The sequence below is a fragment of the Salvelinus fontinalis genome, chromosome 4 (genome assembly GCF_029448725.1).
Source record: "Salvelinus fontinalis isolate EN_2023a chromosome 4, ASM2944872v1, whole genome shotgun sequence".
Lineage (NCBI taxonomy): Eukaryota > Metazoa > Chordata > Actinopteri > Salmoniformes > Salmonidae > Salvelinus > Salvelinus fontinalis.
In genome coordinates this window covers 42,977,809-43,002,678 of record NC_074668.1, presented here as the reverse complement: position 1 = coordinate 43,002,678, position 24,870 = coordinate 42,977,809, and the positions used below count along the sequence as shown (strand labels likewise).

Sequence of the window (24,870 nt, the reverse complement as noted above, 5' to 3'; positions counted from 1 at the left end):
AAATACATAAAATCCTCAGCAATCTACACAGAATAGCCCATAATGACAAAGTGAAAACAGGTTTTTAGAAATGTTTGCACATTTATTGAAAATAAAAAACAAATACCTTATTTACATAAGTATTCAGACCCTTTGCTATGAGACTTGAAATTGAGCTCCAGTGCATCCTGTTTCTATTGATCGTCCCTGAGATGTTTCTACAACTTGATTGGAGTCCACATGTGTTAAATTCATTTGATTGGACATGATTTGGAAAGGCACACACCTATCAATATAAGGTCCCACAGTTGACTGTGCATGTCAGAGCAAAAACCAAGCCATGAGATCTAATGAATTGTCCGTAGAGCTCTGAGACAGGATTGAGTTGAGGCACAGATCTGGGGAAGGGTACCAAAAAATATCTGCAGCATTCTTAAATGGAAGAAGTTTGGAACCACCTAGAGTTGGTCGCCCAACCAAACTGAGCAATTGGGGGAGAAGAGCCTTGATAAGGGAGGTGATCAAGAACCCGATGGTCACTCTGACAGAGCTCCGGAGAATCTCTGTGGAGATGGGAGAACCTTCCAGAAGGACAACCAGCACTACACCAGTCAGGCCTTTATGGTAGAGGCCAGACGGAAGCCACTCCTCAGTAAAAGGCACATGACAGCCCGCTTGCAGAAAGTCACCTAAAGACTCTCAAACCATGAGAAACAAGATTATCTGGTCTGATTAAACCAAGATTGAACTATTTGGCCTGAATGCCAAGCTTCACGTCTGGATGAAACCTGGCACCATACCTACGGTGAAGCATGGTGGTGGCAGCATCATGAGTTGGGGATGTTTTTCAGCGGTAGGGACTGGGAAAGACTAGTCAGGATCAAAGCAAAGATGAACGGACAAAAGTACAGATAGATCCTTCATGAAAACCTGCTCCATCTCTGGAGAGACCTGAAAATAGCTGTGCAGCAACGCTCCCCATCCAACCTAACAGAGCTTGAGAGGATCTGCAGAGAAGAATGGGAGAAACTCCCCAAATACAGCTGTGCCAAGCTTGTACCCAAGAAAACTCGAGGGCATAATCGCAGCAAAAGGTGCTTCAACAAAGTACTGAGTAAAGGGTCTGAAAACATATGTAAACGTGATATTTCAGTTTTTATTTAATTTTATTGAGCAAAATTTTCTAAAAACCTGTTTTTGCTTTGCCAATTAAGGGGTATTGTGTGTAAATTGATGAGGGGAAAAAAACAATTTTATCAATTTTAGATTAAGGCTGTAAATAAGAAAATGTGGGAAAAGTCAAGGGGTCTGAGTACTTCCCGAATGCGCTGTATACACGACAGGCCAGTGAGAGACGAGAAAGGTGGAGGAGAAGAAAATACAGAGGAATGGATGACTACCGTCAGTCAATAAAGGTCTCAAGGTTTTCTTACTTGGAGAAAGCAGTCAGACAGACAGAGGAGAAGTAATCGATACACAGGATTGGCAGTGCGAGAGAGGTTTTACAAGCTTTCATCATTCCAGAGCAGGTAGTGGGCCACAGGGCCAAAGAGTATTTCAGTAGAAAGACAGAAAAACACAGTAGAGGTACAGATCTCTCTTGCCTGGGCGACATTTACATTTGTACATTTTAGTCATTTAGCAGGCGCTCTTATCCAGAGTGGCTTAGAGGAGCAATTAGGGTTAAACGCCTCGCTCAGATATTTCAGCTAGTCGGCTCGAGGATTCGAACCAGCGACCTTTCGGTTACTGGCCCAACGCTAGACTACCGGCAGCAGTTATTAACCTGTAACAGAGAGGGAACACACACCAACAGATTCCTCTGAATATCCTTTCTATTGGCAGCAATACAACCACATAAATGGACACTGGAACCAAGTGACTCTAGTAAACACTCCTCTGTCCACTTCCATTATAGAGACAGACAGAGGAGAAAGGATCGATTCATGGGATTGGCAGGGAGAGAGAGAGAGAGAGGTCTTACAAGCTTCCTCATCAGCGTCATGTTTCCGCAGAGCAATGGAGAAACATCACACACACACACTTTATATGCACACGCAAGCGCACAAAATCATATGGGCTATTGAATGAGACGGCTGACGGCAGAGTTGAGCTGGATATTGATGTGACATGATCATGGTCAGGTATTGAGCTTTAGGTCTTAAGTGCAGAGGGCCACTCAGAGAGATTAATATTGTCTGATAAAGAGAGACCCATCCTCATCATGTCCCCGGCTCTCAACATCTGTTCAGGAGGACGCAGATGTACCCAGCACTCAGGTACAAGGGTAGTTCAACACAAAACATGTCCTGTGCCCAGCACTCTTGAACGAGGTTAGTTCAAAACATGCACCAAACACTCAATGAACAAGGCTAGTTCAACACCAGGTCAAGATATAAGGACACATATCTAGCTGCACTTCAAATACCTCTCGTCTTCTTAGGAAATATGCTTTTAAAGTGCTTTCCTCATACTCTTAGATTTAAGTGCTCAAAATGGCAATGAACAAAAGGTCACTTGTAAAACAGACATGTTGTATGTCCATGATGGTCGAAAACATTCCAAATACAGCTTTCACAAAAACAACATCTATTTCTTTCCAAACCAAGACAACAAAAACGTCAACAAACATTGACAGTGACCGTGAGGAAACATACAAGTGGGCACTTTCCAATTTCTTGAGAGAGGTTCTGGGTAATGGTTGTGTGGCTGCTAGTTTTCCCAAATACCACTGAGAGCTATGTTGTGAAAGGATGCAGTCACCTGAAATGGTCTTTACTGGTGGATAGTGCTGTGTGTGTGTGTGTGTGTGTGTGTGTGTGTGTGTGTGTGTGTGTGTGTGTGTGTGTGTGTGTGTGTGTGTGTGTGTGTGTGTGTGTGTGTGTGGAGAGAGAGAAAAGAGGAGAGAGAGAGAAGAAGAGAAGGAGAGAAAGAGAGAGAAGACTGTTAACAGCAAAGCTGAGCTGGGAATGAAGCAAATGTCTGCTGACATGTGCAAAGATTACACTAAACACCGTGAGAGAGAGAGCGAGAGAGAGAAACAGAGATAAACAGGGAGTGGGAAGGTGTGTTTGGGTGTTTGCATCGTGATATGTCTTCTGTCCTGTTGACACGGTCTCTAATGCTGCTCCCTCCACAACAGTCTCTAACATGCTGACCACACCATTCGCGTCGCGTGCTTGAGTGTTGCAAAATAAATGTACACATACATGTTATTCAATCATTGCACCCACAATGCTCGCGCGTGCCAACGAGCGTCTGCGTTGCCAGGCGCTAAAATAGAAGTTCTGCGTCACCTCTATTTGTGACGCAGAACGCGATACAAGTCCCATCTCCTCATTCATTTTTGGAAGCATATACCCACGTGCCATCTCCTCATTGGTTATACCCACGTGGGTGATTGAAATATGAACCGAGGTCGGTTGTGGTAATATACCTTATTCCGAAAGTTAGTTGCCAATCGCCATATAGTCCAAAGTAGAAGAAGCCTGGAAGGAGGAGAGATGACTAGAAACGACTCGGTTGACCGTTTTATGTGTGGATTAATTGTCAGAGTAGAGGACCTTGTGCATTTCAGGTAAAATAACAACCCAATATTTATATCCCTGGCCAAATTAGCTAGCAACAGCAAGCTAACTAGCTAGCTAAATAGGACAAATTAGCTAGCAACAGCAAGCTAACTAGCTAGCTAAATAGGACAAATTAGCTAGCAACTGCAAGCTAGCTAGCTAAATTGCCATAAATGTTTAATGTTTTTTGACCTGTCCCGGTTGACAAAATCAAAATCAATTTGCGTGTGTCCAGATTGGGCATGGTGTAACGCTGCTCCCTCCACAGCAGTCTCTAACGCTGCTCCTTCCACAACAGTCTCTAACGCTGCTCCCTCCACAACAGTCTCTAACGCTGCTCCCTCCACAACAGTCTCCAACGCTGCTCCCTCCACAACAGTCTCCAACGCTGCTCCCTCCACAACAGTCTCCAACGCTGCTCCCTCCACAACAGTCTCCAACGCTGCTCCCTCCACAACAGTCTCCAACGCTGCTCCCTCCACAACAGTCTCCAACGCTGCTCCCTCCACAACAGTCTCCAACGCTGCTCCCTCCACAACAGTCTCCAACGCTGCTCCCTCCACAACAGTCTCCAACGCTGCTCCCTCCACAACAGTCTCCAACGCTGCTCCCTCCACAACAGTCTCCAACGCTGCTCCCTCCACAACAGTCTCCAACGCTGCTCCCTCCACAACAGTCTCCAACGCTGCTCCCTCCACAACAGTCTCCAACGCTGCTCCCTCCACAACAGTCTCCAACGCTGCTCCCTCCACAACAGTCTCCAACGCTGCTCCCTCCACAACAGTCTCCAACGCTGCTCCCTCCACAACAGTCTCCAACGCTGCTCCCTCCACAACAGTCTCTAACGCTGCTCCCTCCACAACAGTCTCTAACGCTGCTCCCTCCACAACAGTCTCTAACGCTGCTCCCTCCACAACAGTCTCTAACGCTGCTCCCTCCACAACAGTCTCTAACGCTGCTCCCTCCACAACAGTCTCTAACGCTGCTCCCTCCACAGCAGTCTCTAACGCTGCTCCCTCCACAGCAGTCTCTAACGCTGCTCCCTCCACAGCAGTCTCTAACGCTGCTCCCTCCACAGCAGTCTCTAACGCTGCTCCCTCCACAGCAGTCTCTAACGCTGCTCCCTCCACAACAGTCTCTAACGCTGCTCCCTCCACAACAGTCTCTAACGCTGCTCCCTCCACAGCAGTCTCTAACGCTGCTCCCTCCACAACAGTCTCCAACGCTGCTCCCTCCACAACAGTCTCCAACGCTGCTCCCTCCACAACAGTCTCCAACGCTGCTCCCTCCACAACAGTCTCTAACGCTGCTCCCTCCACAACAGTCTCTAACGCTGCTCCCTCCACAACAGTCTCTAACGCTGCTCCCTCCACAACAGTCTCTAACGCTGCTCCCTCCACAACAGTCTCTAACGCTGCTCCCTCCACAGCAGTCTCTAACGCTGCTCCCTCCACAGCAGTCTCTAACGCTGCTCCCTCCACAGCAGTCTCTAACGCTGCTCCCTCCACAGCAGTCTCTAACGCTGCTCCCTCCACAGCAGTCTCTAACGCTGCTCCCTCCACAACAGTCTCTAACGCTGCTCCCTCCACAACAGTCTCTAACGCTGCTCCCTCCACAGCAGTCTCTAACGCTGCTCCCTCCACAGCAGTCTCTAACGCTGCTCCCTCCACAGCAGTCTCTAACGCTGCTCCCTCCACAGCAGTCTCTAACGCTGCTCCCTCCACAGCAGTCTCTAACGCTGCTCCCTCCACAACAGTCTCTAACGCTGCTCCCTCCACAACAGTCTCTAACGCTGCTCCCTCCACAACAGTCTCTAACGCTGCTCCCTCCACAACAGTCTCTAACGCTGCTCCCTCCACAACAGTCTCTAACGCTGCTCCTTCCACAACAGTCTCTAACGCTGCTCCTTCCACAACAGTCTCTAACGCTGCTCCTTCCACAACAGTCTCTAACGCTGCTCCTTCCACAACAGTCTCTAACGCTGCTCCCTCCACAACAGTCTCTAACGCTGCTCCCTCCACAACAGTCTCTAACGCTGCTCCCTCCACAACAGTCTCTAACGCTGCTCCTTCCACAACAGTCTCTAACGCTGCTCCTTCCACAACAGTCTCTAACGCTGCTCCTTCCACAACAGTCTCTAACGCTGCTCCCTCCACAACAGTCTCTAACGCTGCTCCCTCCACAACAGTCTCTAACGCTGCTCCCTCCACAACAGTCTCTAACGCTGCTCCCTCCACAACAGTCTCTAACGCTGCTCCCTCCACAACAGTCTCTAACACTGCTCCCTCCACAACAGTCTCTGACGCTGCTCCCTCCACAACAGTCTCTGACGCTGCTCCCTCCACAACAGTCTCTGACGCTGCTCCCTCCACAACAGTCTCTGACGCTGCTCCCTCCACAGCAGTCGTCCATCACAAGACTGGCTCACTCAGGTACACATCACTCTCATAAACCCTCAAGTAACAGCCTCATCACAGCCCAGCCCATTGTGTGTGTGTGTGTGTGAGCGAGAGAAAGAGAGAGAGTGTGTACGTCACTCACAGCAGAGTAGTTAGAGAGGGGAAGTGTGTGTCATTGCTGTAAATCCAGGCAGGCCCGGCAGTGCTTTAGCCTGTTCTCAACACAATTACTGACCCGGCGACATGAAAGAGGGCTTAACCACAACATGAGGTTTCAGTTAGGAGTGTGTGTAGTGTGTGTGTGTGAACTGCATATTAACATATTTCTTAAACTTTTGTATTTTTGGGGGGCGGTTGTATTTTTTGACATTTACCAATGCAATGAACATAAGGAAGGCAAGGATTTACAGTTAGAAGCATGTATTTTGTGTGTGTGTGTGTGTTGGACTAAGCGAGGCCAGGAGGTTTTGGTTATCAGGCCTAATAGTGGCTTTCGGTATGAGAGTAAATGACTTTAGTATATCCTGCCAGGTTAGTGCCATACAATTGGTCCCTTTCTCTCTCCCCTACATCTCTGCTGTTACAACCTGATACATCACAAGTGAAATGACTTGTTTTGAACATCATCATTAGAAGTTTAAAGTGTAATTACCAAAAGCTCTTTCCTTCCTTCTCTTTTTCTCTCTCTCTACACCCCCTCCATCACTCCCTCCCCCATTCCCTCGGATAAAAAGCAAACGCACAGGAAGCGAATGACGGGGGAAAACGGAACACTTAATCACAAGGGGCTTGTGGACATCTCAAATGTTGTTCAAGAGGCCGTTAATATAGAATCATTTGAGTAGGAGACGGGCGGAACAGACTGGATCAGAATGGCAGATGGAAAGCTCAGTGCTTTGATTGCATTTACCAAAGGCTGGAGCAGGAAAGACAACCATTATTCTTATTAGATCTCGGAGAGAGGAGAGAGGGCGTCTCTAGTCGGCCACGCACACAAACATACACGACCAAAAGTATGTGGACAACTGCTCGCGTGAAGATCTCATTCCGAAATCATGGGCATTAATATGGAGTTGGTCCCCCCCCCCCTTTCGCTGATATAACAGCCTCCACTCTTCTGGGAAGGCTTTCCACTAGATTTTGGAACATTGCTGCGGGAACTTGCTTCCATTCGGCCACAAGAGCATTAGTGATGTCGGGGCACTGATGTTGGTCGATTAGGCCTGGTTCGCAGTCGCTGTTCCAATTCATCCCATAGGTCTTCGATGGGGTTGAGGTCAGGCCTCTGTGCAGGTCTGTCAAGTTCTTCCACACCAAAACCATTTCCGTAAGGACTTTACTTTGTGCACGGGGGCATTGTCATGCTGAAACAGTAAAGGGCCTTTCCCAAACTGTTGCCAAAGTTAGAATGGCATTGTATGCTGTAGTGTTAAGATTTCCCTTCACTAGAACTAAGGGGCCTAGCCCAAAGCATGAAAAACAGCCCCAGAACATTATACCTCGTCCATCAAACCTTACAGTTGACACTATGCATACTGGCAAATAGCGTTCTCCTGGCATCCGCCAAACTCATATTGGTCTGTCGGAGTGCCAGATGGTGAATCGAGATTCATCACTCCAGAGAAGGCGTATCGACTGCTCCAGAGTCCAATGGTGGCGAGCTTTACACCGCTCCAGCCGACGCTCGCCATTTTGTATGTTGATCTTAGAATTGTGTGCAGCTGCCCGGCCATGGAAACCCATTTCACGAAGCTCCCAAAAAACAAGTTATTGTGCTGACGTTGCTTCCAGAGGCAGTTTGGAACCCGGTAGTGAGTGTTGCAAACACAGAGAGACAGAGAGAGAGAGAGAGAGAGTGCTAATGTACTATTGTGGTAATTTATCAAGTGGTCGGTCCACGGTTCAGCTCCAGTATGAACACAGAGACTCTGAAGGGGAGTGGTCCAGTGATTACACTCACTATGGGTCAGCTAGAGGGGAAACACATGGCAGTGGAACCCCTGAACGATTCAAGACATGAGCACAGTGTTTCCCTGACTACCACAGACCAGGCTAAGACACCATAGGATCTTACTCTGGGGGGAAACATACCAATATATAAGTAATGTGAGTTTGCATTGGGAACGTCCACACGAACAAGGTCTGGACAGGCAAACATGTTTTATAAACTATTACTGTACCGGGTTTGAGTATTACTATTCTTCCAGAGGAGAGAGGTTCAGACTGATTTGAGAACAGATCCAGTATGTGTGGATTATAGATGAGGTGTTTAGATGATGACAGTAGAGGTGAAAGGGGTGAGAAAGGACAGAGCCCAGAGGAAGAGAGACACAGTCAACTTTCTGAGGTCAACTAAAACGGAGGTTCCTCACTGAAAGCCCTGCAGGGCGGGCGGGCACGCCCACGCCCACACCCACACCCACACACACACACACACACAAACGCTGTCTGTCAGACTGTTCATAACGTTGGTTATAGAAATATAGCATGTAGAATGCCATTTTTACCGTGGTCTGTGATCTTGCAGGAGACCAGGTAGAGTTCTTTGAGACTCCTCCCCTCCTTGGCGATGATCTCCACACACCTGGGAGGAAGAGACAGAGAAATGAGAGGAAAGCTCCGGATCACCCGAAGAGTTTTCATAACACACAGGGTCTAGCTCGATGCGTACGACTTCTACGCACGCACACACTCACGGCAGGCTGTATTCCCCCACTATAGGTTAACCATGACAGCTCCAGGGACATATCTGTTCATACATTTCACTGTGTGCTTCTCCTAACACTTACACTGATCAATAATTAACCATGATCTGCTCTTATTAGAGCCCACAGACCAAGGCCTACGATAACGCAGCGGACGGGGAGGGTGTGTGTCCGTGTCTGTTTTTACACTTCAAAGGAGCTCAGTGGTGGAATATCTGCATTCGGCCCATTCTCTCTCCCTGGGACCCTAGTAGAGACCCCCCCCCCCCCCCCCCCTGTGTATGTGTGCGTGCACGTACGTCTGTGCGCGCACTCCAGGGGAGGCCGGAGGAAGATCAGAGAAGCCGTTTCAGATGATTTTCTGTAAATGGTTCTAATGAGGCGAGGGTTAGCAACACTGGTTTGATCAATGCGTTTGACCCATTAACCTTCAGCAAAACCCTCTGATGTTTTTGTCCCGGATTATGCTGCATATTTCATTTCGTCAAATGCACACGGGGGCTTTCCCATGAAGTTAAAGTGGGATAGTATGACGCGCCACTGTCTCCTACAGCTGAGCGCTGGGCCTTTCAAGTTCTGGGCCAGTATTCATAAAAGCATCTCTGAGTGAAGTCTTTTAAGCCGTAATCACAGAGAGACGCCCGTCAATGGCATGAAAGGTGCATGTTAGAGTAGCCAGCGTCAATTCACACACACTGCGTAGCGTATGCCAACGTAACTGTCACGAAAATCCACAATAAACAGTTGTTATGTAGGTCCTGGGAGTTAATGTTGCGGGTTCCTTTTTGACTCACCTTCGACTCACCTTGCTTTGCTAGCTCAGGAGGACGTTGTAGCTAATAATCGCGAGTTGTTTACAAACAACCAAGTCTCTCTCTTCTACATACAACATTATTCTCTTTTGAAACCGGAGTCCTCGAGTTTTCCGGACGTAACCTGCCTCGGCTATATGCCTACGATCGAAATAAACACAGGTAGACTGCGAATTGTTTCAAACACGTAACCTATTTGACTGATAAACCTTACCTTACAGCCCAATACATTTAAAACTACGTCTTGAGTCTACTTAGCATAGGGAAGATCGTAACACAGGTACGCATGTGGCAGGGTCTACAGACAAACACGGATTACAGAGGGAAAACCAGCCATGTCGCAGACACCGACGTCTTGCTCCCGGACAAGCTAAACACCTTCTTCGGCCGCTTTGAGGATAACACAGTGCCACCGACGCGGCCCGCTCCCAAGGACTGTGGGCTTTCGTTCTCTGTGGCCGACGTGAGGAAGACATTTAAGCGTGTTGACCCTTGCAAGGCTGCAGGACCAGACGATATCCCTAGCCACGTCCTCAGAGCATGCGCAGACCAGCTGGCTGGAGTGTTAACAGACATATTCATTCTCTCCCTATCCCAGTCTGCTGCCCCCACTTGCTTCAAGATGTCCACCATTGTTCCTGTAGCCAAGAAAGCAAATGTAACTGAACTAAATGACTATCGCCCCGTAGCACCCACTTCTGTCATCGTGAAGTGCTTTGAGAGACTAGTCAAGGATCATATCACCTCTACCTTACCTGACATCCTAGACCCACTACAATTTGCATACGGCGCCAACAGATCCACGGATGACACAATCACCATCGCACTGCCCTATACCATCTGGACAAGAGGAACACCTATGTAAGAATGCTGTTCATTAACTATAGCTCAGCATTCAACACCATAGTACCCTCCAAGCGCCTCATTTAGCTCGGGCCCCTTGGTCTGAACCCCTCCCTGTGCAACTGGGTCCTGAACTTCCTGACGGGCCGCGCCCTCCTGTACTCCCTGTTCACCCATGACTGCATGGCCACGCACACCTCTGACTCAATCATCAAGTGTGCAGACGACACAACAGTTGTAGGCCTGATTACCAACAATGACGAGACAGCCTACAGAGAGGAGGTGAGGGCCCTGGCGGAGTGGTGCCAGGAAAATAACCTCTCCCTCAACATCAACAAAACAAAGGAGCTGATCGTGGACTTCAGAGAGAGCAGGCCCCTATGCACATCGACGGGACTGCAGTGGAGAAGGTGGAAAGCTTCACATCACCGACGATCTGAAATGGTCTGCCAACACAGACAGTGTTTTGAAGAAGGCGCAACAGCGTCTCTTCAACCTCAGGAGGCTGAAGAAATTCGGCTTGGCGCCTAAAACCCTCACAAACTTTTACAGACGCACAATTGAGAGCATCCTGTCGGGCTGTATCACCGCCTGGTACGGCAACTTCACTGCCCGCAACCGCAGGGCTCTCCAGAGAGTAGTGAGGTCTGCACAACGCATCACCGCGGGCAAACTACCTGCCCTCCAGGACACCTACAGCACCTGATGTCACAGGAAGGCCAAAAAGATCATCAGGGACAACAACCACCCGAGCCACTAGCTGTTCACCCCGCTATCATCCAGAAGGCGAGGTCAGTACAGGTGCATCAAAGCTGGGAACGAGACTGAAAAACAGCTTCTATCTCAAGGCCGTCAGACTGTTAAATAGCCATCACTAGCTGGCTACCACCCGGTTAATCAACCCTGCACCTTAGAGGCTGCTGACCTATAGACATAGTCATTTTAATAATGGAACACTCATCACTTTAATTAGGTTTACATACTGCTTTACTCATTCCATATGTATATACTGTATTCTATTCTACTGTATTTTAGTCAATGCCACTCCGACAGCTCGTCCTATTATTTATCTATTTCTTAACTCTATTCTTTTACTTTAGATTTGTGTGTATTTTTGTGAATTGTTAGATATTACTGCACTGTTGGAGCTAGGAACACAAGCATTTCGCTAAACCCGCAATAACATCTGCTAAATATGTGTATGTGACCAATAAAATTTGATTTGAACAATCAAACTAATTCCTTTTCTACAAACGACCCTCACATTTTATCTGCTTCCTTTACCAGTATTGCTCCACGTAGACGCCAGAAAAATAGACTTGCTTTCTAATTTCATAAGCTACAGTATGACGCTGTAGATACTGTTGACGCTCGAAGCCTGTCTTTTCTCTGTCATTCAGTCAAATGCATTCTATTTCCAAATGCTTTTCGTTTGAATTGGGCTTTAGGCTGTGTTTACACAGGCAGCCCAATTCTGATCTTTTGACCAATTACATCAGATCTTTTCACATCAGATATTGGTCTTTTGAAGAATATCTCATGTGAAAAGATCTGACGTAATTGTGTAAAGCTTTATGACTACCAGACCTAATCTGAATAATACTCGTGTTTTCCAAGTCAATGATTTTTGTGACAATGTGATGACATGTTGAACAGTGGTACCCTGTGACAACAGGAAGGACTAGAACAGTATCACAGGATAGAACCTTCAATCCCCATCATAACAAACACCTCATGTCACACACTCCCTCCAGAGAATCAGGATCACAAGCAGAAAACTATTCCATTGTTCCATGGCTTCGGTCCCAAATGGCACCCTATCCCCGATAGTGTACCACTTTTGACCAGTGCCCATGTAGTATACTGTAGGGAATAGGGCGCTATTTGGGTTACACGATTTCACTGAGAGTCAACACAACACATTTCCAGTTGAACTGAGACAAATCGCATTTACCGGGCCCATCTTTTCCATCCGCATGTGTGATTCTCCAGTTCTTATGTGATATGATAAATATGCTCTCGCATATGAAACACAACATGGATAAGTATTCTCATGTATCACACCTTGTAGTGTGACACATTTGCAGCGGAAGACTCAAAGATAAAAGCCAATAAGAAAAGTATGTGACAGTAGCAACAAGAATGGGTACATGGGTCTATTTCCGCTGTATTGAGTGAATCTGCCTCCCAACATGTACCCTACCCCATTAGCTTGAGTTCACTGGTCTGAATCCACATAGATAGATAACCTTTTATATTGCATTGTCCCTCTCCCTCCCGTCTCCTCTCCCTCGCATCCAACCTCTCTTTCCATTTCCACTGAAGACGATTATCCAAATGGAGGAAAAACAGTCCTGTAAATTTACTGCAGTTTGATGTGTTTCAGTGGCGCCCATAAAAAGATCATTGAGGACCATTGTTAGACCATCAGGCGGCAGTACCTCGCTCTCCACACAACTAATGCTGTTTCCATATCCCTGCAAACCCCTCTCCCCCACAGCTGAGGTGACCTGATACGCAGTCCAGACCGTGAACCATCCACTCTAATAGACATGCGGCCATTCTAAATAGGCCACTCTAAACCCGTTACCGGTTCATTCTAAACTGTAAATGTTTGTCTTGTACGAGTTCAAATGCACACAGCTCCACTAATTCTGTTATTCTGCGAAAACGTGGCGCCGTTCTGGACAAAACGGGGAACCTGAGACGCCGCACTCTAGCTGTGGTGGTCACAGTAGAGAAAACGGAAAAGACCTACTCAGATCTCATCACACGTGCGAAGTAGAGCCAACTGGTCAAACTGACGCACCAGTCAAACTGGGGCGCTGAGACAGAAGAACCATTAAGTCCCATGGATCATCATTCTCCGTGGAGTATATTAGTGCTGCAGCATTAGTGACCATCCAGGCTGACAAATGAGCACATTGAGCAGAGATAGAGGGGTAACGGATGGAGGGATGAGGGAGGAGAGTGATGGTTCCTCCGAGAGCTTGTTACGGTGTGCCCTGATCTCTGGGGTCAGGCCAAACCCAATTAGAGCCAACATCAGAGACGGGGGGATAAGGGGAAAGGGAGAGAAATGCAGAGAGAGAGAGAGAAACAGAGAGGCAGAGGGAGAGAAATGCAGAGAGAGAGAGAGAGAGAGAGAGAGAGAGAGAGAGAGAGAGGCAGAGGGAGAGAAATGCAAAGAGAGAGAGAGAGGGGTAGAGGGGGAGAGAGAAATTGAGGGAGGGAGTGAGCGATAGCACGAGAGATTGATAGAGGCAAATAAGTGAGACAGTGAGCCGGAGAGGACTTTCATGAGACCCAGCTGGGATGAGAGGCGATGAAGAGTAGAAGAGAGGAGAGGATCTAAGGAGGAAGACGACACAGTGTGTGTCACATTAAAGAATTCCCCCTGATTGAGAAGCAACAAGCACCTGCCTACCCTTGGTTCCCCCATGCTCATGTCCCGCGCTCAGCTGACATGAATTAGTGATCCACTCTCTTTCAATCATGTAGAGCTACCATGACAAAAAGGCCCTGGCGGAGTGTGCCCACTAGAATACAGAGAGAGATAGTAACACACACTCACATGGAAGAGGGGCTTAGTATGCAAAATATCTCTATGCTACAATATAGAAATGTACCAGTAGTCCTAGTGCCAGGAGCAATGCTGCTGCTGCTGGTGGGGTCAGAATGATGATGGCAGATGTACAGACATTACTATGGCTTCACTTAGGACTGGACAGTGTGTAGGAATATATGTTTCTGAACTCATAAGTGGTTGACTCTTGTATTCATGTTTTCTTCTGTACTTGTTTGAGCATTGATCTTTTTGTCCAGTAAGGTAAAGCGATAAATGCTTCATAGGTGTTCCTACATTTGTATCGAGGAATATGATGGGCCAATTAGTGTCCAGCACTCATTGTTCGACTACCTGTCGCTACCCACTACTGGCTCAACCCTCAATAGCCAACAAGGGGAGTTACTATGACAACAAAGGAGTTGCTATGACAACAAAACTACTATACAGCTGAGTGATTAGTGTGAGTGGCATAGAATGAAGAGGGAGAGAGGTAGAAATAAAAAGAGAACGAGTGAGAAAGAAGTGATGAACAAGTGACAACAGAGGAGATGAGCAAAGAGAATGAGAATGGGAAACTACATCAATTAACTGGAGGCAAAACAATAAACACCTAACAAAACAGAACAGCTCTGTGTATGACACTACTGTACAGAGAGGAGAGAGAGAAAGAAAGTAAAGAGAGAAGGCGAGAGGTGGAGAGAGCAAGAGAAGTGAGACAGACAGAGAGTGAGAGCGAGAGAGAGCGCGAGCGAGAAGAGAGCGATACAAGAGAGAGCATGCAAGAGAGGGCACGAGATGTGCCTGGTGGTGTCTCCCTGGGGGCCAGAGTGTTTTGACTCCCTGTCACCACACTGTCACATGGAGCTAGGTAAACAATTATACAACCGTCTCCTCACACACAGAGGTAAATCAGCACAGCACAGAACACGCAAACACAGAAACACACACAAGGGTTTCCATTAGCCGATAATAGCCGGCCTTTAGTCGTTAAATTTGTTTAAAAAAAATTATATTGTATTATATTGTACAAACAAAAAAATCCCATTGCGAAATAATGCTTTTTAGCCTATTCATTGAAGGAAATACCAGTTGATGTAAATACAATTGACCGGTCATGCTTATTGGTGTAACGTCTGCTTCCAACTCACTCTCAAACACGTAGATCCCCTGAACGCAGCTCATTCTCCAGATCCCAATCACCTGAAATCTGATCACCTGTTCACACACCTGTATGTCAATATCACACACTATTTACTTCAGTTCTTTGCACCCCATCATTGTGAGGTTGTTTGTTTTGTGACACACTTCTATTCGGAGCTCAGTTTTTCCAGTAATTTAAATCCTCCCGTGTACGATAGTTTTTGCCTGCCTCACTAACGACGCCTTTTGCCTACTCCATGCCTGTACTTTAGCATATCGGATTTCCTGTTATCAACCTATTGCCTGATCTCGCAGACGACATTTCTAGACTTTTCCCTTCCTGTACTGTTGCCTTTTTGGACCCCCTGTGTGTGACCTTCTGCCTGCCCCTGTACCCAGCTACCTGCCTCGTCCCGTGGTCCATCACAAATAAACACCTGCTGCGCCCTGCACTTGAGACCAGCTCTCTATCTCCCATAGTGTTAATTACAATTGGTCTATGGGTAATTTGCAACATTTTGTGGAATTAGTGCGTGTGTATACTCATTTACATTTACATTTAAGTCATTTAGCAGACTATACTCGTTATGTATTTTTCACAACAAACCGATATTGAGCCTTTGAGTGGAAAATCTGTCAGACAACACTTTTATAAGCACAATCAATGTGCAACAATTGTAAATGCAGTCGTGTGTTAAAATCAGTTTTTGGGCCACGATTAAAAAGAGTTACTATTTTAAATTTCTCAACTGGTAATTGAAGTGGTCTTCCCATTCCCCATTCAAATGCAGATGCAGCGGAAGGCAGCAGCGCATCACACAACATTTTGCAATAAGCTGGAAGCAGTATGCGTTTTGAAAACATACGGTGCATTCGGGAAGTATTCAGACCCCTTAACTTTTTCCACATTTTGTTATGTTACAGTCTTATTATGAAATAGATTAAATAGTCCCCCCCCCCCATCAATCTACACACAATAATCCATAATGACAAAGCAAAAACAGGTAGAGAAATTTTTGCAAATGTATATATAAAAAAAAGTATTCAAACCCTTTACTCAGTACTTTGTTGAAGCACCTTTGGCAGCGATTACAGCCTCAAGTCTACTTGGGTATTACGCTACAAGCTTGGCACAGTTGAAGTCGGAAGTTTACATACACTTAGATTGGAGTCATTAAAACTCGTTTTTTCAACCACTCCACAAATTTCTTGTTAACAAACTATAGTTTTGGCAAGTCGGTTAAAACATCTACTTTGTGCGTGACAAGTAATTTTTTACACAATTGTTTACAGACAGATTATTTCACTTATAATTCACAATTCCAGTGTGTCAGAAGTTTACATACACTAATTTGACTGTGCCTTTTAAACAGCTTGGAAAATTCCAGAAACGATGTCATGGCTTTTGAATCTTCTGATAGGCTAATTGACATAATTTGAGTCAATTGGAGGTGTACCTGTGGAGGTATTTCAAGGCCTACCTTCAACCTCAGTGCCTCTTTGCTTGACATCACGGGAAAATCAAAAGAAATCAGCCAAGACCTCAGAGAAAAAATTGCAGACCTCCACAAGTCTGGTTCGTCCTTGGGAGCAATTTCCAAATGCCTGAAGGTACCACGTTCATCTGTACAAACAATAGTACGCAAGTATAAACACCATGGGACCACGCAGCCATCACACTGGTCTGAGAGTCTATAGGTGCCTTTTGGAAAACTCCAAGTGGGCTGTCATGTGCATTTTACTAAGGAGTGGCTTCTGTCTGGCCACACGACCATAAAGGCCTGATTTAGTGGAGTGCTGCAGAGATGGTTGTCCTTCTGGAAGGGTCACCCATCTCCCAGCTCTGTCAGAGTGACCAGAGTGACCATCACGTTTTTGGTAACCTCCCTGATCAAGGCTCTTCTCTCCCGATTGCTCAGTTTGGCCAGGTTGCCAGCTCTAGGAAGAGTCTTGGTGGTTCCAAACGTCTTCCATTTAAGAATGATGGGGGTCACTGCGTTCTTGGGGACCTTCAAAGCTGCAGAAATGTTTTGGTACCCCTTCCCAGATCTGTGCCTCGACACAATCCTGGCTCGGAGTTCTACGGACAATTCCTTCGACCTCATGGCTTGGTTTTTGCTCTGACAAAAACTGTCAACTGTGGGACCTTATATAGATAGGCATGTGCCTTTCCAAATAATGTCCAATCAATTGAATTTACCACAGGTGGACTCCAATCAAGTTGTAGAAACATCTCAAGGATGATCTATGTAAACAGGATGCACCTGAGTCTCATAGCAAAGGGTCTGAATACTTATTTACATTTGCAAACACTTTAAAAAAAACTGTTTTCGCTTTGTCATTATGGGGTATTGTATGCAGATTAATGAGGAAATTGTTTTATTTAAACCATTTTAGAATAAGGCTGTAACATAATGTAGTTTAAATTTGTATTTATTTAACTATGGAATTAAGTCAGTTAAGAACAAATTCTTATTTACAATGACTGCTTACCCCGGCCAAACCCTAACACGGACGACGCTGGGCCCGCCCTATGGGACTCCCAATCACGTCCGGATGTGATACAGCCTGAAATCGAACCAGGGTCTGTAGAGACGCCTCTAGCACTAAGATGCAGTGCCTTAGACCGCTGCGCCACTCAAGAGCTCCTTAATTGTTTGGAACCTGAGCGTTTCAATACATATTATGTGGCATGTTTGACCTTGCTTTAAAGCAGCCTAGGCAAAATCCGACCAGAATTATTTCATAGACTTCCATATGCCATTGAAACCAGTAGCCTATTTCTCTCATGTTCTATTTGTTTTCAACTTTCTTTAATTTGTCCGGGAGCGAAATGCACATTCGCATGTAGCCTACTGCCTTGGGCGCATTGCATAATGTTCTGATCTGTTGCTTCAGACTAATTTCTTTTAAAAGTATTTATTTTATTTTTTATGTAGCCTAGGCCCACAGGTTGTATGGATTTGGGATTTATCGTCCCACAACTGTCCCAGAGTCAATTTGGGCTATGCCTTTCTCGACAAGCAGACCAATAGAATAGGTCAACTTTTCTCCTACGGGTGATAGTATAAATTGCCAAAATTATATAGCCTAATTAGCTAATTTGTCTTTAAGTTAAAAAAATTCTCTACTTATTTGAACGAACAAATAGCTTATCTTAATAGCACCAGGCGGAGAGAATCGGCCATATCACCGGTGAGTGCACACCTCGCATATTCACGCTCTATCATTGTTGGGTCACTACAACTTGAAAGTTAGTTTTTGGACAATCATTTCCTCCTCCTCCATATTCTATTTGTGTGTCCCCTTCTCGTAGACCTATTATAAAAAGACAATGTCGTTTTTTTATTGATCTTTTTGTCAGTGTTAGCAGAGACATGTCATTTGTCGTAATAAAAAAAAAATCTACTAATGTCTCCAGTCATATAAAGTGTATAATTGGGCTTTCAGAGCCATTTTTTAAAATGGATGCAGAGCAGCTCCGAGCATGCACTTTTGTCAACCGTGGCCGGCGTTTGAAATCACAAAGAGAGCAATAGAAGACTACCACTCTGACTTGGACTGCCGTCAATTTCCAGGGAGAAAAGTGTTTTTGTCCGAGCGGTACGTGTGCGTGTATAGAAAGTGCTTTTATCTGTGCGGTACCTTCACTCTCTGAGGAGCCGAGCGTGCTACCCAAAGCTTTGTCCGCGCTGTAACACTGCTGCCTGTTCACGGCTCGGTAATACGACTTCGATACCTGCTTAGAGAAAAAGAAAACCACTCTCCGTTTAATACAAAACTCACAGCTTCAGCTAAGAGGCCCGTGTGAATTACCCGCACTGAAAAACGGAACGGTTTAGTAGGTGACGTTGTTTCAGACCGTCGATCAACAAGGTCGTTACAGTAGTTTAACATCCTCAAGTCATTATTTACATGTATTTTTTTTCACCAGCACATGAACAGTGGCTGTACTGATCCGTTTACAGTACAAGTCTGGGCCCTTGTGGTAGTAGCAGTCAGTCCCACATACGATCCTTATTGACGTAATAACTTGTAGACGTCCGTCATAAAAAGGAGTCCCCGGGAAAACGCTGTCTGTGGAACTACATCAGTGGAACATGGGGGCCTTCCAAATACACAGGCTTAACCCCCTAATGGAAACATGTCTACTCAGGACTTTTACTGGGCCCAGACACACCCAGAAATCTACAGCAGGGCTTAGCACAAGAGACGGCGGGAAGGAAGGAAAGAAAGAGTGCGCGCGTGTGTGTTAGTATCAAAGTGGAGCTAATCTACTCCTTCACAGTGCGACCAGAGAACCCAGACTGAGAAATAATAGCAACAATAGTTGAGGACTTGCGCTCCCTACTATCACAAAGCCTGCAGACAGTCAGCCAACAGACATGTGTAGCGCATCTCTTTAGCAGCGAGCCACAATGGGAGAGAGAGATAAAGGAGGCAGCCAGGAGAATGGCTCTAGGTACATACAATACCGTAGCCTTGCACGCGCGCGCGGACGTAGCCGCGTTTTATCACACGCCCAGCAATTACATGGCTGCCTAGCGGGACAAAAGCAGCAGGAAAATAGAAATGGATGATTCTAGAGGTGGAGAGAAAGAAAAGAGAGTAAAGCATGAAATGTCTAAAGAAAAGCGGTTCAAGGTCTGGAAAAGGGCGAAAGCATAAAAGAAGGTGGCGGAGAGACGTCGACGCTCTGTAGCCGTCTTTAGGCTTAATGAAATGGAGGGGCAGAGCGTGGGAGGAAGGGAGGGGACGGGAGGACCGGATTTTATACTTCTGAAGAAACCGCTTTCTCGAAATGATTCTTGTCGTAAAAACATTTGATATTTTCCTATAAACCTCTACCTCTCTGTCTCAGACTACTTTCAACATTGAGTTTCAGAAATTCTGTTGACAAAAACTTGAAGACTTTCTTTTCATAGGACTAATAGAACTGGATGTAAAAAAGCCAATATACCCCTGGGAGTCATTTAATGGGAAACTAGTCCTCAACATCGAAGGCGGAGATGGGATAATACAGGCTACATAGATTGCCAGTAAAAAAGATAGTGATATAGTCATTGTTACTGCAAATGCCTGCTCTGTGCCATCACAATAACTATATAATAACCATAGTACTGTATGGTTTCTCGCATGTTATTCTTTCTCTCTTTGTGATTGAGAAAAAGCCAAGATTGAGATGGACTACAAGATAACTATCAGCAATAGGTTGGATTATTATTTGGCCTTTACATTTGAGTCATTTAGCAGACGCTCTCATCCAGAGTGACTTACAGTTAGTGCATTCACCTTAAGATAGCTAGGTGGGACAACCACATATCACAGTAAGTACAATTTTCCTGAATACACTAGCTATCAGCCAAATCAGAGCTAGTATGAGGAAAAAGAGTCAAGTACGAGTGTTAGTTCACAAAAGGCTTCTTTTATTTTTTACATTACATAGACTCGTAAATCCATGATTATAAATTCCTATTGAAAAGGAGCAGTCTTGCACTTTGAGTGCTTTTGTATATTTGCACCTGTGTGGACTTTTGAGGACAACTACAAATCAAAGACACTTTAACAAAGACATGTTTCCCTCTACATTTCTTTGTCAATACCACACACAAACGCAATCATGTACAAACGTATTGTATGTACGCTGTGAGACGGGTTACATTCACCATCAATACAAATATGTATCTGTTTCTCTCTAAACCTGTGTTTGTGTTTTATTCAGCCTCTCTGTGGATGTTATCACAGGCCAATAACAGAGGGTTAGTGCTAGCCGGGATCCTTGGGAAGTCCATACAGAGAGAGGGGGTCTGTTGGAGAAATTAGGACCTGGTTGGCTGGACGCCTGTATGCCTAGCTCTAGATCCATTACCCATCGTTAAAATGAGATTCACATTCCTTTGGTGTTGAGCGGGGTCGTTTATCATGTTGGAATATGGCCGCGGTGATTCCAGACCCTGTCATCAGGCCTGCTCAGAGCTGAGCCCATGGGGTCATAAGTGAGCACATAAATGCCCATCATCCTCTCTGCTCCCAGCAGGATTTGTGCATCCCAAATGGCACCCTATTCCCTATATAGAGCACTACTTTTGACCGGGGCCCATTCCCTATATAGTGTGCAACTTTTGACCAGAGCCCCGTGGGCCCTGGTCAAAACTAGTGCACCGTATAAGGGAATAGGGTGTCATTGGGGAGGCAACCTCCGTGTGCGAGACGATTGGCTGGGGGCGACGGACAGCCACTACATCTGAGAGTAGAGACACACACAGTTAGCCAAAGAAGCAGAGAGGGTGAGGACATTTTCAAACCTCATCCCATGATACTGGGGAAGAGTATCAATATGATTGGATGTCCTTGTCACGGTTAGCCCTAACCCTTGTTATTAACTGATGACAAGGTCTTCAAAATGTTGGCAGTGTTTTGTGCTCTTCATTCATACCTTTTCAACACTGCATGTTTCCCTAAACTGAGAATCCGCCACACTTCACTACCGAAATAAACTACCTGGGTTTCACAAAGAAAATGAAATGAAAACAGAGTTGACAGATAAAAAGCGGATAACTAACTGCTGCCTCGCCTGTCTCCTCCTCTGAAAGTTTACTGTTGATCCCTCCTGTCTAAATCACTTCCCTGTGGAAAAGCAGGTCCGATACAATCACAGCAGTAAACACACACTGTGGTTCTGTGAAGCGACACCATCCTTCCGCACCCCCTCACACCTCTCTCACCCGGGTCTCAGGAGTGGTTGGGCAGTGCCCGTAGCAGACAGTGATAAGCCCTGAGGGAATGGTGTGTGGGTGGGTGTGTGTTTGTGTTCAGATGTGAGACGGACAGTGCAATGTTTGTCCATGATAAACAGGCTGTAAAGGGAATCCTACGTCACAGAAGTCTTATTTCTGTTTCTTGTTTACTCTTCTTTGGGACTGGGGAGATACGAATTCTAGATGAAGTCAAACCCCCTCAGCGTAGAACGAACAACAAAAGAAGTTACCAACACTCGTTCAACGTCTGAAAGTGACAGCAAAGTCTAATTTCTGGCGTCAATGGACTGTTTACCGACATAAACTGTAAACCACAGCTTTCCAACGTTGGCCTCAGAGGAAAACTGTCAACAACACTCCCACACAGGCATACAACTCTTGAGCTTCGCTATACTTTCAACGTTTCTTTGTTTACAGTCCTCCAGCAGCACATCCATCTCCGCTGGGGGAACCTATACTTCACTTTAGTCTGACCTATCTCCGGTGTGAGAGGTGTCACTGTGTTTACAGTACCACCCACTGTCCTGCTGCCACAACATACACTCCGCCCGCTGATGCACTGCTAATTGCTACATACTTCTGATTAAGGCCATCTGCTTTAATGAGCACTAACCAACACTCTCTCAGACACACACACACAGAGACAGAGACAGAGAGAGAGAGAGAGAGAGAGACAGAGACAGAGACAGAGAGAGAGAGAGAGAGAGAGAGACATAAGTAAGAACAATATTACTGCTGTGTTCATGTTCAGCCCAATGGCAAAAATTGGAGGGTGCTCATTGAACTAATATATATGATGAGGTGGAGAAAGAGAGAGGGATTGTGGGAAAAAAACAACTACAAATTCTGGGGGACGGAGAAACAAGTCATATTGTGGCGTGCAATTTCCCCACTACTATGACAGAGTGCAGACACTTCAATTGCGCTGGGTGGCTTTAATTACAGGAAATACGTGTCTGACGTGCGCAAACAATCACTATGAATGTTCCTTCTCTGGGGGCGCTGTGAGACGGATGCTGGTTCATTAAACAGCAGTTTTTCCCGCTACGCTGCAGATGAAAACTGGGTCGGGAGAGGTTGATCTATGGGCTAGAAGAGTTGGACGTCAGAAGAAAGACGCTAGTCTACACATGGCTATATAATAAAGTAACCGATTTAATTCTCAAGCAACTGGCTACATCCTATATCCTTCCTCACTTCCTTCCTTCCTTGGGGTCGTTACTCCCTTCCTTGGGGTCGTCACGTGCCTGCTGTGCCATACCAATTCAATACAGTTACTGCCATGAAAGTGTGCGGACTTTGCCAAATCAGAACAAGTTCTGTATGGGTCAGAATGAAAAGAGCTGACTCCTGAGCTTCCATTACGCAGAGAGAAAGAGAGGGAGGCGCGAAACACACCACACGCACCCCCCATCTGGATGGAGATCAGGTATTATGGTCAGTATTATGGTCTGGGCTGCTCATATGGCCGGTCCATAAACGTCTCTCTTCGTCTAGTTCCCTAGCCAGAGAGAAAGACTGGAGCATGAAGAGAGGCGAGGACGAGGGAAAGGAAGGGGGAGCAAGCGGGGATAGAGAGATGAGCTGGAAAAAGAGGGGGATTAAGAGAGAAAGAGAGGGAGAGAGACCACCTCAATCGAACCACAGCTATGTTCGATCACAGCACAACACTCAGAGGCATCATTTTACCCAACATTTAGTTTTCTATTAAAACATTTCAACATGTACACGCCAAGCGCCATCAACACCACATACATCCTCGGTCATGTTCCAAAACAGAGCTTCCAGGAAAAATAAAGCTCCAAATTATAGAAGAAGGAGGAGGACACATTATGTGAGTAAGAGTGAATCAAGTGAATGGTGGATGGCAGTTGCACAAGGTCCAGAGAAAAGCACATTGCCGAAACATGATTGAAGCTTTCATTAAACCTTTTCAAAATGGTTAGTTCATCGGGTTTTGGACTCTTCCAACGGAGGTCACTCTGCCAGGACCTCACTAACGACCCTTCGTGACCTCCTATTAACCTCATAATGACCCTTTCCTGTGTCAGATCGTCTGGGTCACGGTCGCCATGGTAACCGGGGCAGCAGAGGCGCAGTGAGTGACTGATTCTAGACTGTTCTTACAAACTACTCTTTTCATAGCTTTACTTTAAGAGAACATTTATTTTACATTTCTGACCTGGTTAAATACCATTTAAGCAATACTTCTGACACAGAATTGACAAATAAAACACACACACGCACGCACACGTATTACATATAAAACACACACGCGCACGCACGCACACGTATTACATATAAAACACTCCTAAAGAACGGAATGCTTAACAAGCTACACTAGCTAATATCTAAGCAGTTATTCCAATTTTTGGCCTGTGGGTAGAGGGAGGAGTAGGGGTATAACACCCTAATGGGAACCTTGTGGCTAAATAATAATAGGAGAGAGAGAAAGAGAGAGCGTGCGAGATAGAGAGAGAGATAGAGACAGAGAGAGAGAGAGAAGCGAGCGTTTGACTCCGGTGACACGCAGCCATTAGGTATTCACTAAAACAGATGTCAACCGGCTCGAATGCCTTCTCCACAGCCAATGACCAGAATCCCAAATTAATTTCCCAAGGAACGCTGTTTGATCCCGTGCCAAAGAAAGAGCAATCCCGCAGGAGAGGGGAAAAGAGGATGGAAGGCGGAGAACGAGGGCGGAGAGGAGGAGAGAGCGTGGTTTACCCCACTTCAAGGTGCATAGTCTTCTCTCCCTCTCTCCCCCCCTTCCCCGGGTCTTGAAGATGCCATCTTAAGGGGGCAGAGGAAAACAGAATGCCATTAGCCTGATAGCCAAGTGAACGTGTTAAAGGAGACTGGAACAGGCACTCCAACAGGAGAGAGAGAGGGAGAAGAAAGAGAGAGAAATACAATAACTTTTTAGTTTCTTCAATGCGTTTGTGGGACTGAAATTTGTGTAATTGACATGGTGTATATAAGTGTGTATGAGTCGGTGTGTCCAGGGGGAAACAATAGTTAGAGGTGTCCTGTTGCTGTGGTTGTGTTTCCATTACACTAACCACGCTGACATCCTCCTCCTCGTCTCACATCCTCT

General features: G+C 46.0%; 1 protein-coding gene across 4 annotated transcripts in view; it reads right to left on the bottom strand.

Annotated features, from left to right (window-relative positions):
* The window catches only part of fbxl17 (F-box and leucine-rich repeat protein 17), a 373,953-nt gene that overhangs the window by 101,839 nt on the left and 247,244 nt on the right, over positions 1-24,870 (bottom strand). For all 4 annotated transcript variants that reach the window (XM_055920271.1, XM_055920268.1, XM_055920267.1 and 1 more), the window contains one exon: positions 8,455-8,531. In XM_055920271.1, the coding sequence (XP_055776246.1) occupies positions 8,455-8,531 (77 nt within the window). The remainder of the gene's footprint in view (positions 1-8,454; positions 8,532-24,870) is intronic.